A 15,566-nucleotide genomic window follows, 5' to 3' on the forward strand; every position below is an offset into this window, starting at 1 on the left:
CACAGACACACACCCCCGAGCATATTATTCAAGAGTCAAGAACACACTGCATTTTATTAATCATTTGTCTCAAACAAATGTCAGAAAAAAAATGTACAATACCAATACGTGTCATATTCACATATTTTACAGTGAATCATCGGCGGATGACACTGACAGAGGGGACAAAAAAGTGCATCTGCTTAGAAACTAAATAAAAAAACGTTCGACATCACACGAGACACAAGCGCTCCACACACTGACAGAACATGAGACAGGGACACAAGAGGACTAGTCACTTTCCTGAGAAATTAAGCATCACATACAACTCAGTTGGGCAGTATTTCTCATCGCTGCCTATGAGTCAGGACACTTGGACGGAGACGACAGACTAATAGGAAAATCTATGATCAAGACTACAGTCCACATGGTCCACGCAATCCACGCCCAATCTGGATGCTCAAAACGGAAGACCCAGTACTTGTGTCATGACAAGCAGTATAGTGCAACACACGAAGGTCACAATTGCAAACCTCATTGACAAAAATCTTCACAGCCTCGATTTAGAATGCAATATTTAACAAACATTTGTACGGACATCTTGATATTCATGCCACATTGATTAAGGTCATGAATCATTTCTCTTGGTGTATCATTGGACAGAACGATCATCTATACTCTGTAAGCAAAGAAAACAATGAATGGAAAACAACCCGTCAATATATCCGACTGTAGAGAAACAAAAGATGATGTAAACTTCTTTTGAGCTTTTTTTCCCCCGGTACCAAATGTGTTCGAATCCTCATCTGGGCCTCGGAATCTGAAACAGCTTGTGTCCCGCACAGCTGTGAGACCGGCCCACCTTTGGGTTAACTGCCTCTGTAAGGACATGTTAGGTCATCCTGAACACCAGAGGCAAGACGCTCGGAGTAACAAGCACAGCAAATTAACTTCACTTCACGTCTTCCTTCGGTCTCCGAGGGCCGTCCTCTCTCGTTTGGCAATGTTCGCTCCTACCGGCAGTGTTACGGCGCCTCAGGTCGCCTGCTTGTCCGGATGGCTCTTTAGCTTGTGGAATTTCACGCTGTCCAGCTTCTCGAACCTCTTGCCGCAGTACTCGCAGGTGAAGTTGTAGTGGGCCTCTGGAGTGTGCTTCTTCATGTGCCAGTTGAGGGAGGCGCGCTGGCGACACTGGTACCCACAGATCTCACATCTGATGGAAGACAAGATTGAAGGAGTAGGGAAGAAGACAGAGAGGAGGGATGATCATGTTGATGACTATGAGGTGTATTGCATTTGTAGATGCTTATCCACAGTCAAATAAAATCCTCACTCATTTTCAGTGGCAACTTGTTGCATGATAAAAAAAACCTAAAACTGGGATATTCCTAAAACCTGCCGTCTTCTTCAGTGAAATGATACTACAGCTTCATATCCGAATTATAATGCAGGTGAAATACATTTCAATATTCTTGCTCAGTTCCAACTTTGATTGTGAGTGTGCTGCAGGGAGAATGATTCCAGCAAAGCACGGTACAACATCCTCACTTAAAAAAACAAAACAAATTAAAAAACAGAATATGTAAACAGCTTTTACAGAAACCCAAGTGACCCAAGTGGTGGTTTAGCATTACCGAATTTCAGGTTTTACTACTGGTCTGCTACCCTTAGGATCATCCAATATTGGCTGCAAAACAAGGATATAGCCTTTTCCCCAGTTTGGTTGCGATTGGAGGCCTTATCCTCTAAACCTACTCCACTACCTGCCCTGGAATCAATTCAAGTGCTATTTTGGGCTCCAAACACTTTCCTCTTCTGCTCCAATCGCTCTAAACCCGGTCTTTCCCCCCATCCTTAAATGATGGGGCGTTTTCCATATGGTCTGATCTTGGCATTAAAAACTTTTGCCTCATTTCAACAGTTATCAGAAAAATGTGCCCTTCCAAGACATCACTACTTTAGATACCTACAAATTCAAAGTTATGTTTGTAGCAACGATCCCAAATTCCCTACCCTTTCTAACACACCACTGGATACTTTTCTTAGTCCCCTCGCTTCTTTGAAGGGTTCAGTGTCGACTTCATATGACCAAACACACTCCTTATGTTTAACTTCCTCAAGTGGCATAAAAGCACTGTGGGAGAGGAAATTCCAGAAGAGCTGTGGAATGCCACTTTAAAAAGAGTACATACTTCATCCATCTGTGCTAAACACGCTTTTATTCAGTGTGAAATTGTTCATCGGGTTTATTGGACCAAAGCGAGGCTCTCTAAAATTTACATGGATGTAATTCCTAATTGTGATAGATGTAATTAATCCCCTGCTAATATCTCACACATGCTCTGGTCCTGCCCATGTCCTGAAAACTATTGGAAAGGAATCTTCAAAACACTCTCCGATGCAAGTGGAATATAAATTGAACCTAATGCCCTTATGGCATTATTTGGAGGGACCCCACCCACACTTCAACTCACCACTTTAAAAACAGATGTCACAGCCTTTGTCATTCTACTCGCCAGGCGTTTGATTTTATTTAAATGGAAATCTCCTATGCCCCCCTCTCATGCTATGTGGGTTAAAGACATTTTTAATCACATTAAGTTAGAGGAAATCAGATACACACTAACAGGCTTTTCAAACAAATTTTATAAAACCTGGGGCCCTTGTCTTGTTTTCATTTAAAAAAGTAACTTTGACACCATACCTGAATAAAACTTTCACTTCCATTGTCCTATGTTTGTATTGTAAACCTGAGGTATTGTTTAATGCATTGAGATTGTATATGCAGTACAGACCTTATTGACATGTAATTTTTCCAGATTTTTTTTTCCCCCTATGTGTATGCCTTTGTTTCTTCTTTGTGGGGTTTTATGTATTGATGCTCATATTATGACATAAGTGCCATTATTTTATTATGATCATTTATGTTAAAAACCTAAAAAAAAAAATCCATTATTTGCAACAATGTAGCCGACTATGGTGGAAAATATCAACGGACTACATGCATTTATACTTTATATGACAGCAGCCTGCATGCTTCCTTCAGCCAGTGAGAGATCAAAACTAGGTTCTAGATAGAGCTTGCTCTGCATTGTAAATTCAGTCTAACTTGGCCGGTGCACAGAAGCTTAATGCTAAGCCTTGAGTTCAGCGTTAGTAACTTACTGAAGCGGTGTTTCTCCTGTGTGCGTCCGCCTGTGAACCTCCAGGTGATTCTTACGTTTAAATGATTTTCCGCACGTCTCGCAGATGAAATCTCGGACCCCTGCAGAAAAAATTCTATTACATTTTGGGGTTTATGAAGATAGACTCTGACATGCTGGGAGCTGAAAAGTCTGTGATCCTACCTGAATGGATGATCATGTGGCGATGTAGATGGTTTGACAAGTAGAACTTTTTTCCACAGCCTGGGTGGGGGCAAACCTTGGTTCTCCCTTTCCTGTGAACGAGGTTCACATGGTTCTACAGAGAAAAAACATGGAAACAAAGAGATTATTGTTATTTTAACCTGCAGCTAAACAAACACTTATTTCATAAAAGTAAAAGTAGCTGAAATCCAGTGTGGAGCATGAACGAAAAAAGTTATGTTGTCTACCTGAAAGCTGCTAATAGCTACATAGACTTGACTGCAGCCCTCATAGGGACAGTGGAACATCTTGAGCATGCCGTCTGCCTCGATGACGGGGCCTCGCCTGTTCCTCTTTGACCTGACACTACGAAAAAAGACAGAATGCATGGTTAGTCCTCAGAATAAGAGGACTATATACTGTAACTAGAAGTTGGTGATTACAGTCTCTAGTGAACTTGTATAGCCTCAAAACCTTCCCACTTGTGTCTTAGAGCCATCTCCACCTACATTCACCAAATATGTGGGCCACTAACCTGCTCAGACTCCTCTGCAGCTCTCTCTCACTACTCAGCTCCAGAGGCTCAACAGTGGGCTGCAGCAGCTGCTTTTCACTCAAATCTGAGGAGAAAACAGTGCTATTACAAAATGACTCTGATACAGCTATCATTTATCAATAGGAAAAGCTTACACAGCAAATGCTCAAAGCACGGTTTGTCACATGAAGTAAGGCTATAACTTCTCAGAGTAATTCTCAGAAAATGTGATGCCAATTCTTAATATAGCAGACCTGTGATGGAGTCTTCCTCCTCTGCTGTCCTTAGGTCCGTGTCTGATTGGCAGACCTGGTTGTAGGTCACGCCTTCGATGACAGTGCAGGTGACCTCCTCCACGTCTCCGCCTCCCATGTTGAGCTGGATGCCTTCTGACGCCAGAGCCTCATAACTGGGGCCAGTGATGATAATTAACTGGGAATAAGAGGAAGTCACGTGAATTGCTACAATGCGCAACCAGGGCAAGAGAGCTTTGGACAGTCTCCAGGAAAGAAAAAAACTATTGTAACTATTGGGAGAATCAACAATGCACTCCTTTGTGGTTACCAGGTACTCCTACTGTATGTTGACTGAGCTGGGCGATAATTCAACATTATCATTTATTGTCTTTCAGTTGAATCATATCGTCATGATATGGTGATTTTGGGATATCTTGACACACAATTCTGCTGTCTAAACTGATGATAACAAGAAAGCTTGACATCACACCTAACATTACCATTCGGTTCAATGGGATGAACATTAATTTGATTATTTAACGTGATTTTGTATACGTGAGACATGTAGTGATATATATCAATATTGAAAAAAAAACGTATATTATCGTGATTTTGATTTCAACCATACATCGCCCAGCCCTAATGGTGAGTGTGACATTAATAGGAAGGATAAAACTTCCTTTGAATGTCTCCACAGAATAAAATGCCTCTCGTTTACCTACCTGTGATCCCTCCAGCGTTGTCCTCTGGTCTGGAAGCTCACAGCTGGTCACCACCGTCTGCAGCGTCTGAGGGTCGAACAGCTCTCCCTGCTCTGCCACCTGCATGGGCGGCGGGACCTGCAGGTCCGGCTGAGAGCCCAGTCCGACCGAATCGCTCAAGCTCTGCGACAGCGCAGAGTCCTCGTCGGTCTTCTCCAGCTTATCAACTAAGGATTCGGTCACCGTAACGCACTCATAACCATCCGGCATTGTCCTGATCCCTTCATCTCCAAGTCTTTCCCTTCTTCCACCTCCCCCTCCTTCTTCGTCTTTGTCTCTCCTCAGGTCCTCGGCCTCGTCCTCTGAGGTGATGGACTCTCCCGCCGAGTGAAATGCTGCTCCAGCGGAGTCTTGCTGTCTCTCCATTACCATCTCCATCTCCCAGACGGGCTGCTCTGTCAACGGGATGTCCCCAGAGGGAGCCTCCATACCGGGCTGGTGGTTGAGAGCGGTGGCCTGTTCCATGGGGCTCATAGCTGTATCTTGTACCCCAGAAACATCCATATGTTCTCCCACATCTAGAGAAAAGCAGACAAATAAATTATAGACACTGGCTTATCATCAAGAAATATAGATCAATTAGGAAATTAAGGTGGCTCAAAACGCTGATAATTTTGCCTGTGGCTGGTAAGAGTGTGTTCTCTACTGACTGCACCTTTGAAGTGTCTGTGAGCATTTGCCTCCTTTCTTCTCTTCCTGGTCACAATGCCTTTAGCCACCGGTACGTCTATCTTGGCTGCTCTCTCTCCATCACCCTCGCTGTTCATTCCCCCCTCGTTCTCAGAGTCACTTGCCTCCCTCGGTGGTGAGAAAAGGTACTGCACAAATGAGTGGTTGGAGTCACACTGCCAGATAGCAGCGGTGGAGAAGCTGGGCTGGGGCTCCAGCGCCCTGAGTTGGGGCTCGTGAGGGCAGGACCGGGAGTGCTCCTGGTACCAGGACACCAGGCTCTGCAGGCTGGACACACGCTCCTTCCTCCCTGCCGAACGACAAGAGTCATGCAAGACAGGTGAGTTATTTGGGAGTTTTCTTTGATGGGAATTGTTCACATGCATTGGTGGCACCACTTCCTCTTTGAATTGGCCCGCCCAAGTTTTCTTCCATTATTTTTTCCTTATTAGGTTTTTCTTGGGAGTTGTTCCTTGTTTTAACTGAAGGTTGGTGGTTCCAGTTAGGCTAGGCTAGGCTCGGCTAAGTAAGATACATGCGCCTGTTATGTCTTTCCAACATGCTATTTTGTGTCTTGTGCTTTGTTTTGCTTCCTTGTGTTTTATTTTGTTGCATACTGTATTGCATCTTGTTATGTTATGATTAATTATTGATCAATTCAATCTAGTTAGGATCATTCTCTGTCTTGTCTTGTCTTTTGAGACATGATGAAGGTTTACAAATGAACTTGACTTGACTCACCTTTTTTTGGTTTTACTGACGCCTCTGGGGCAATCTTCTTCCTAGAAGACAGAATCATATCCAATGTATGGGAAATAATTTGGACACTGGCTGGGTAGGCTAAGCAGTTTACAACAGATGCACAATGAAGCCCCATAAACTGGTCAAGGTGCCAACACTTTGGCGTCTGACAGAATGGAGAGATATTTCATGAACAACAATGACAACCAACCACAGTCGACCACTATGCGGCCCTGCATCACCCAGTGAGCTAGGTTAATACAAATAAATTGGTCAGCGCGTGGCCTACCCGCAGTGTTTTTGCTGGTATTTCTCCCCATAGGTAGAGTTGAGCAGGATGAGATACTCGGCCAGTCCAGCATCACTCAAACTCGTCCGCCTGCGGAGCTCACTCCACAGCTTGTGCGACTCTCCGAGGTAGACTCTCCTCACGTCGTACTTCTTCCGGGACTCCAGGCGCCTCTGTGCCCGGTCAGAGTCTGTGAGCCTGGGCCGGCCTCTGCAGCGCCTCAAAACCCCTTTCACTTGGTCCCCGGGTTGATTAATGTCCAGGGGACCCTCCAACTCTGCAAAGCGATCCGCCATCTTGGCAACAACAGCTGTTGTTGTGATTAGCCAGGACTACGGAAGCTGTGTCAGACCTAACAGGAAGCGTGAATAGAAACGCTTTCACTGCCTTTCGTTTCACCTTGTGGGTTCATGAAGTTTGCTGGATAACCCTATACACGTTTGACTCTCACACGAGCGTGTAAGGGGAAAATACTAAGTAAACTGTCTGCTGTGGACTTTGAGAAACACCGGGGCGGAACGCTACAGCACACAAAGTTTGTTCCGCACGGACCATATTAGCACGAACACCCACGTGCAACATGTAAACAGACGCGGGAAGCATTGCAGCAGAACACAGGGACGTTTTATAATTGTGAAAAAGTTGACCGTATCGCAACAGAAGCAGCATGACCGATATTTTGACACTTGTGTTTAGGACTTTTATTCCACAAACGGGTCTAACCAAGGATTTCAAGCTCATTTGTCCGTCAAAAACAAACTGCAGTACGCTGGTGGTCGGGGATCACAGCATCAGCCGCTCTTTGCTGCTGCTCGCGGCCGTGACAGCCGCCTCCGAGCTGGGGATGAAAGTATTATTCTTCACCCAAACTCAAATTCAGAGCCTCCCCGTCTCTCTTCAGAACTGCTTTCCCAACTTGAGCCCAGACAGTTTGAAGGTAGCCACTTTACTCCCATTGTGTGCATGATAATGCAGCATGCCGCCAGTCGTGTCATTGGTGTAGTCACTGGCTGTCACACTCCTCCCTCTATGGCACTTCCTAGTGTGTAATAACTACTTTTTACGCAGGTGTAGGCTAATGTGTGTTACAGTGAGAACGAATGTGCGTACCAAGCTTGTAATGCAAATGTTTTGTTGAGGGGGACTTCACTTGTAGTTCTTCCCCACAAGAGAGATTACCCTAAAAGCTCCCCATATCTGTATATCTCTGATCAAGACATGTTAGATGGGGCCACATTGAGCAGAAAGCCAGAGCAAAACCAGTGGGTTAGCAGTGGTGTTTGAACAGCTTATTAAGGTTTTTGTTTATAGTGTACAGACATCTTAAGATTATGATAGGTAATTTAGGCCTATCGTTTTGATCCAAGAAGCTTCTCACTAAACTTCCATCTGCCTGTTTATCAATGCGTTTTTTAGAAAATCAAGTTTTCCTATCCCAGGACTGTGGAGGAGCTGCTCCAGCAGGTGGCTTGCCTCCACGAGTCAGCCAGCACGCCTCCCACCCCTCCATCACTGATCATAGTGGACCGGCTGGAGGGCTACCTGCGTGGCCCTGGAGGCGGCAGCCACACCGGGTTTCACCAAGGGGAGCAGTCCTGCGCCGCACACGTGTCTGTGCTGCTGTGCGACACGGCTGCTTTCCTCACACAGGTCCTGGAGCAGCGGGCCTCCAGCTCGGCCCCCTGCCGCGTCATCGCCTCATTCCAGGCGGAGCCGGAGGTCGGGCAAGCCGGCGGGGAGCCTTCAGCCCCGGACCCCGTCCTTGCCGTCCTGGACCGCTATTTCCAGGTTCGGTGCACCCTGGATCGAGACAGAAGCTATGGAGCCACGGCAGCCGGACTACAGGAGGTGTGGCACATTTTCCTTTCTGGGACAGGCATCACAGAGGCCGCTTGTGCCGAGGGTGGTGAGGACAAACACCCGGGTGTAGCCCAAGAGTGGCAGCTGGCCACTTTTCCTAATGGTTTAATGGAGTTTACATTGGTCTGAAAATGTGTGGATCAAGACTTTCGTGGGTTACTTAGTGGGTGAATAATTGAAGGCCAGATTTTATGATCATTTTCAGCACTGCCCTGCTTTAAATTTAAGAGGCAATGTACTCACGTTGGAGAAGAGATGTACAATAATAGGCCTTGGCCACTGATACCTTTATTTCACAAACCCTTAACAACTGTTCCCACACTGCAAAAAACGTCCATCTTAACGGGTCATTTAGTCTCATATTCAGCCTTCAAATCTTATTTTTCTTAAAACAAGAGAAATTCTGCCAGTAGGGTGAGATCACTCCATTTGTTTCCAATGCAGTTTCACTTGTTTCAGGAATTTTCTAGAAATGAGTGTCAGTATGTGGAAACAAGTCAGAATAAGGCAGATCACTGCACTACTATCAAGAAAATCACACTATCCTACAAAGTCCTTGAAACAAGTTGATTTGCAATGGAAACAAGTGAAATTATCTCACCACATCGGCAGCTTTCTTCACTTGTTTTAAGAAAATTACGATTTTAGGACTCAATAATAGACTAAATGACTTGTTAAGATAAAGATTTTTTGCAGTGCATTATTTATCTTCTGTTATGAGCAATAATAATATTAGCAATAATATTTTTAGCCATGCCTTTCGATTAATTTAATAAAGCAGTTCTAGCATCTGTCTTAACCTATGTGACTCCGCTGGTAAAATCTTCTGCCAAGCCTTGCCTCATTTACAGTGATGTGACCTAATATTCACCCATTCAACTCATGTGACTGTCCAGCTGCCATACCAGAGGCTTCCAGCAGAGACACTGTGTCCTTATTCTTCTTTCACGTTTCAGTGCAAAGGAGCACAATGGCTGTAGATGGCACAACGTTTAACAAGTTAAACATTTTAATGGCATGAAGGTTTTATTAACATATTAATGAACATTTACACTTAAAATATATAAGTAGACATTGCAGAATTTGATGACCTCGATTTACAACACTGGAACAATTACCTATGTGAGACATTGAGATTCGGTAGTCAGTATCACAGTAAAATCACATTAAAGTATTTAAAAAATGAGAAAAAAGTATTGCATATATTTCTTTTGAAAAATAAATGACTTCATTATGAAGAGAGAATGTGATTATTTCAAATGTTTCTAAAAAATTAAAGAAATAGAAAGAAACTATACTCTATTCCTAAGTAAGGCCTTGAGGAGGAGAAAATAGTCAATGCAAATATTAATTCCAAAAAGGAGATATCCACCATCTGAGTGACAAAGTGACACCTTCTCTTACAAAATGATCTCTTCTGTAATATAGGAAAACTCATATTGGGGACAAAAAAATTAAGTTATTCACACACCTAAGACAATTGATAATAAAATACTAATATTAGTGATGATAAAATTATGTTTTTTAAATATTGAATCATGAATTGCAGTTGACAACTTTTTCTAAAAAAAAAAACCATGGAATTTGTAAGTTTTTTTGTAAATAGTTGCAATATTACTGTACTGAGAAAGGAAATTGGTTGACGTCCATTTTTGCAAAATGCGTTAAAGTGTGACACGAAGAGACTACAGAATAAGGAAATTATTTACAGTTTGATTCCAAAACTGGGAGTTGAAATGTTTGGTGTAGACATTGTCAGGTCTAGAGACAAACATATACTGCTAGGTGGCAATAAGATGGCAACAAACATTCATCCTTAGAATCCTGGAACCAATTTTCAGAATTCTTGGGGAATAAACACGACAAGAAAGAGAGTAACTAGCAAGTAGATCATCAATCACTAGAACATGAACATTGCCTTAACTTTCCTGCACAGCCTACAGTAGCTATCTTTTGGAAATGGTCACAACTTAGTGATTTGATCATTCTCTGAAACAACTGCAATACACGATAGACAAAAATATTTACAAATACAATGAGTTTCATTAGTATTTGGAAAATGATGATGACTGACACGATGGCTATGGGGTTCAAGGAAAGGCTGTGCGATTTAATTTGAGGGTATTTCAAGGCACATCAGATGAACAGGTAAAGAACTAAAGACCTTTTTGTTCATGGTCCATTTCAATCATACGCTTATTAACTGTTTATCCAATATGGTGTAAAGTAGCCTCAAATTACTGCTGACAGTCTGCATTTCAACCTCGCAGTCATTGTGCCATTTCACTTTCAAAATAATAAAGAGTACACCGCTCAAATAATCGTGAGTCATTATCAAAATACTTATGGAGTTCACTGTGTCAACTTGCATTTCAGTGAAGATATAGAAAACTAATGAACTGACCTACAGGATATACAATATACAAATAAATTGATATAGAGACATTTACATCAGTGTTTTAGGTGTAAACCACAGCTGCCATTTACATGAAATGATATTGTCCAGAAGAGGGATTCTTTGACCAAAAGAGAAATGATGTATCCACATCCAGCAGACTCTTCTTCCTACATTTCCCAGAGTCTTTTAGCTTACATGTTGGTGTCAGTCAGCCTCTTGCTTCAGTCAGAGACTATATCTTTTTTACATTCCTCTTGCGGCGACAGTCAACGAGAGGCAATGTAGCGTTGGTTGAACATCCAAATATCTTTCATTGTTTCAGAGCCTGCCTCAAGCCTCAGTCAGTTTGCAGCTGTCGTTCAGCTCAGCGCCCAGTCAGCAGCCGTTGTGAACTGGGTGCTGCCTTGTCAGTAAGGGTCTTCTGTGAGCGGGGATCTCGTTCTTGTACTCGTTGGCGTAGATAACCACTTTACCGATGTCGTCTACTCGGCTGGAGCTCATGGGGCTGTAATCCATAGACACTCCGGAGTCCGCCACCGCCATGTAGGTGTACCCGGGGCCTTTGGGTGGCCAGGTGTGGTTTGGGTACTCGAAACTGGACTGGGACGAGAGGCGACCCGACCCGGAGCTCTGCCGTAACGAGCCCAGGTCAGAGTGAGATTCGGATGATGCTGTCCTTCTGGAAGCGAAAAGCACCTCCAGAGGCAAAGTCTCCTCGAGGATGTCGTCCAGGTGCTCCTCTCCGCTGCGGTTGTTGGGGCTGAGGGTGACGTAGGCGTCCTGGGACTCCAGCAGAGAGGACTGGGAGCAGGGGATGGGATGCTGGTGGAACGCCCGTAGTTGGTCCATAAGCCAGTGGTTGTGGGGTGTCTCTCTCCATCCCTCCATCAAGGCTGAATCTACCCTCCTCAGCCTGTTCTCCTTGTCCACCCCTCGCTCCTCATCCTCCTCTGTGGCTAAAGCCCTAGAGGCTTTGGATGGCAGAGGCGGGGAGGGCAGTGAGGGGCTCAGGCTTAGCTCTGACAGGACCTCCAGGGGAGAAGGGCGCTCCTCAGAATAGAGGAAAGCTGGACTGAACCTCAAGCCTCCGTTGGTCTGGCCTAACCACTCCTATGGACAAACAGGATTAAGACATTAGCACTAGATATGGGGATAGCAGTCTGCCTAGGCTTCTTATGAACCACTTTGATACATCCTATAATGATGTAGTTTTCATAGTAATTTTTTCTTACCTGAAAGTCCCCACCATAAACAGTAAAAAGACCTTGGAACTTGCTCTCGGGGTTTGGAATGGCAGGCCAAAGCTTCTTAATGAGAAACCTGAAAACACAACAGAGATACATCACAAAATGTCATTTTACATTTGTCTTTATCCATCACTTATATTGTAATGCTGTTACAGCAGCAACCGTAAATGTATGTATTTACGTATTTATGGCTATAGAGACATGGGAAAGTCTGTATGCACATATGGTTGGCTGACCTGCGATGGGACAGGAGCACAGTGAGTGACAGGACAGTGAGGATGAGAGAGATGATGAGACTCAGGGACACAATGAGTGGGTCGAGGTCTGGAGGAGACACAAAATGATCACACCAAAGAACGGGATGAAATAAAAAGTATTGTTATCAAAAAACAAAACATTTGGAACAAACCAAACAAAACAGAGAAATGCAATTTCCTTCCAAGAAAACACAATATTACTCTAGAGACACCTTTAAAGGTATGCCTAGATTTGATATGCCGTTGGCATTGCGTTTCTTTGAAAAGGGATAATCCATTTTTGTATTGCATACTGTGTTTTGCCATGTGAATGAACACCCACCTGCCGCCAGTGTGTCCATGAACACGGGGTCACTCCAGGCACTCCAGTAGCCGTTGTAGCTAATCCCGTCCAGCTTCACACGGACCCGCACCTTGTACTGCGTACCTGGCTGCAGGCCTCTCAGCATCAGCTCTGAACTGGCTCGCACCTCCTCCACCTGAAATACAAGGAGAAACACTCCTCAACTCTCTAATCTATGCGCGCACTTTCCCTCCAAGCTGAGAGAGAACCTTGGTGCTTGCAGCCTTGAACAGCCGCTGACACAGATGAGGTCATGCAGTACATTGTAATGAAGTGTCCTGCCGTACCTGCCCCATATGGCTGTCTGCCGTAGCGTAGCTGACCTCATACATCATGCTGTCATCCATGTACTTGAGAGGAGGAGGCACCCAGCTCACGCTCAGCTGGCCCTGCTGACCCGTGCCGCTCACTGTCACGTTAGCAGGAGGGTCGAGCAGAACTGTCATGCAGATAGACAGGAGGTGGGCGGTTAGATTGGATTTGAAATAATGTGGATAGAGCACCGTCTTCTTCCACAGAAGTCTGACACACACTGACACCCTGCTGAAACACTTACATACAGTGATGTCATATGCATATTTGGTACAAGGATGTATTGAAATATATATATATTATCTGGAAATAGACAGCAACCAGACCTCAAGGGCAATTTGAGAGTGGATGAGAGTGAATGCTATCCATCTTGCTCACACTAATTATAAGTCACTGACCGGATCTAGCGACATATTTTGCAGTACACCAAGATGACTTACAGACAAGCTCGATGAGGAGACTGCGATTGTGGATCAGTATTCCATCCCGATTAACTTGGATGTCCATCTGGACAAACATCTGGGTTCGGTTCAGATGGCAGACGTACAGCCTCTTACCGCCTGCTGTAGGGAAGGCCCTCACTGGACACCTGCTGCTGTTCTCATTCCTAGTCAGGACAGAGGTAGGTTTAGGAACAGGGTCCTTTAGGTTTGGTTTTAAAGCTGTTGTGTTCAGCTACTTGAATGAGGCCAGTAGGAATTCTCAATAAGCTGGTATGATGGTTAGGTGCTATTTTTCTATGTATCTATAGGGTTAGATCAATATATCAGTTAGACGATATTGTCCTTTTATTAAATATTGGATATCAGCCAGTCATGTGGTCCACTGCCAATTTGATGGAGGTTCCTCCCTGACCACAGCTACATAAAAACAGTATGGAAAACCTGCACGGCATTTTTTTCCTTTGCACATTTCATTCATTTAATTGTTAAACAATAATTTGTAAATTAATTCTTCATTTAAATGTAGTAATCTAACCTATACAGTACTAATCCTAAAATAATTTTATTAGCATTCGTTTCAATGGAGGGTTTCAGTATCACTACTGTTTCAGAAGCTTTACCAAATTCTAGAGGAAAACACAGAATTATTGCAATTTTTTGGCAAAAAAACAGAAAAAATATCGGCACAAAATATCGAATATCGGCAACAGCAATACCGGTATCAGCCTTCAACCCATGACCATGTTGTGAAAGCAAAACTGCTGGCTCCACATGGCTTGTTGTCATTCACTTCCCTGTATGTGACTCACTGGTATGTGTATGTGAAGGAGTACTGATCCACAGAGCCGGCCCTCTCCTCATCTTCCTCCCAGAAGCAGGTGAAGTCTTTCCTTCCCTCAGCAAAACATTTGGGGTTTTCTGGCTCCTCGCTCAGCAGCAGAGACACTGGGGAGGGGAGGGAAAACAGACAGGGTCAAAGACCGCCATGTGGACAGGCACATCATGACCATCAGGCTTTTTGGTTTGCTTGTTTTGATTTTCTTAAAGTTGGATATAACATCTAGTTATTTATTACATCATTAGTAGACTTCAGGAAAAAAGTGAAATTAAAAAAACATAATCCTATAGTAGTGATTATAGGATTGTCCGAGGTTTCCTTGTGTAAATTGACTCAAACAGCTAGTGATATATGCAATGAAGTTCTGGGGTTCAATTTTGAAACCCATTAAGATCATAATCTGCCACGTCACCAATTCAGTTTACTTCCATCTAACAATGGCCCTAGAAAACATTTGATCCTACCTTTCTTTTCGAAATCTTGTGCGCCCTGGACGACGGAAGCTGTCTGGGCGCAGAATAACATGGAAAACGCCAACAATCGGTTCAGGTGAACACAGGTCATCCTTTTGTCTTCTCCGTGAACAGAAAGACTTTGGCTTTCTGTTGTCCGCCTGCATAACTGGAGTACAACCTGCCCCAAACGTGTCTTGTGTAGTTCTCGCCTTGTGACAGCTTGTTTTTGGAGATACCATGGATAGCGCAGCGCGGTTACGCGCCTGCATCTGGGCGATAAGGAGTAGAGAGCCAAGCTGTTTACCTTCTCCTATAAGTCAGCGAAGAAGAGGTGGAGCAAGATTAGTGTTGCAGAACGTTTTACACTCTTGTTTGTGGGCGGGAATGACGCGCTCATTGATGTTTACAACTTGTGTCTGCAACGGCGAGTGAGCCCTTGGAAATGTGTAATGCGATGTCCCGTGCGTAAAAGACGCATGGATGGATGGATGGATGGATGGATAGATAGATAGATAGATATATAGATAGATAGATAGATAGATATCTTTCTCAATTCAGGGATCATATAGAGGCACAAAGTCAGGCCATGTACCCAAGCAACGGAAACCGCACATGGAACCAGTCCACTCACACACCTAAGCAGTAGACCTAAACGGTTCCTTATCTGCATACCACACACATATGTTTTCTTCGCTTGACGTGGCGTTATCTGCGCTGCAGACGCCACTGTTACTTGTCCCGTGATAAGGGGGCGTAGCCACCCATCCCCGTCAGTTTAAATGAAATTTTCAGCGCTTCTTTACATCACTTGAGGGAGGAGGAGGAGGAGGGATCTGGAATCTGATGAACTGGGTAC

The 15,566-nt window shown here is 44.1% G+C and overlaps 3 protein-coding genes across 3 annotated transcripts; 1 reads left to right on the forward strand and 2 right to left on the reverse strand.

Annotated features, from left to right (window-relative positions):
* Positions 1-69: 69 nt before the first annotated feature.
* On the reverse strand, positions 70-6,853 carry znf653 (zinc finger protein 653). Its single transcript, XM_071898560.2, has 10 exons — positions 6,558-6,853; positions 6,269-6,309; positions 5,514-5,837; positions 4,820-5,376; positions 4,116-4,293; positions 3,862-3,946; positions 3,575-3,692; positions 3,327-3,441; positions 3,145-3,244; positions 70-1,192 (listed from the first exon to the last, which is right to left on the reverse strand). Exons 1-10 carry the CDS (start codon positions 6,851-6,853, stop codon positions 1,015-1,017), a joined length of 1,992 nt encoding a protein of 663 aa, XP_071754661.2. The 3' UTR covers positions 70-1,014.
* Positions 6,854-7,223: 370 nt separating this feature from the next.
* swsap1 (SWIM-type zinc finger 7 associated protein 1) lies at positions 7,224-9,103 on the forward strand. The gene is made up of 2 exons (XM_071898561.2): positions 7,224-7,494; positions 7,974-9,103. Exons 1-2 carry the CDS (start codon positions 7,225-7,227, stop codon positions 8,544-8,546), a joined length of 843 nt encoding a protein of 280 aa, XP_071754662.2. The 5' UTR covers position 7,224; the 3' UTR covers positions 8,547-9,103.
* A 305-nt stretch (positions 9,104-9,408) lies between these two features.
* epor (erythropoietin receptor) lies at positions 9,409-14,971 on the reverse strand. The gene is made up of 8 exons (XM_071898549.2): positions 14,720-14,971; positions 14,227-14,362; positions 13,415-13,581; positions 12,950-13,101; positions 12,642-12,798; positions 12,299-12,386; positions 12,048-12,135; positions 9,409-11,925 (listed from the first exon to the last, which is right to left on the reverse strand). Exons 1-8 carry the CDS (start codon positions 14,817-14,819, stop codon positions 11,191-11,193), a joined length of 1,623 nt encoding a protein of 540 aa, XP_071754650.2. The 5' UTR covers positions 14,820-14,971; the 3' UTR covers positions 9,409-11,190.
* Between the last annotated feature and the right edge of the window lie 595 nt (positions 14,972-15,566).

This window comes from Centroberyx gerrardi, chromosome 7, assembly GCF_048128805.1.
Source record: "Centroberyx gerrardi isolate f3 chromosome 7, fCenGer3.hap1.cur.20231027, whole genome shotgun sequence".
NCBI classification, from domain to species: Eukaryota; Metazoa; Chordata; class Actinopteri; order Beryciformes; family Berycidae; genus Centroberyx; species Centroberyx gerrardi.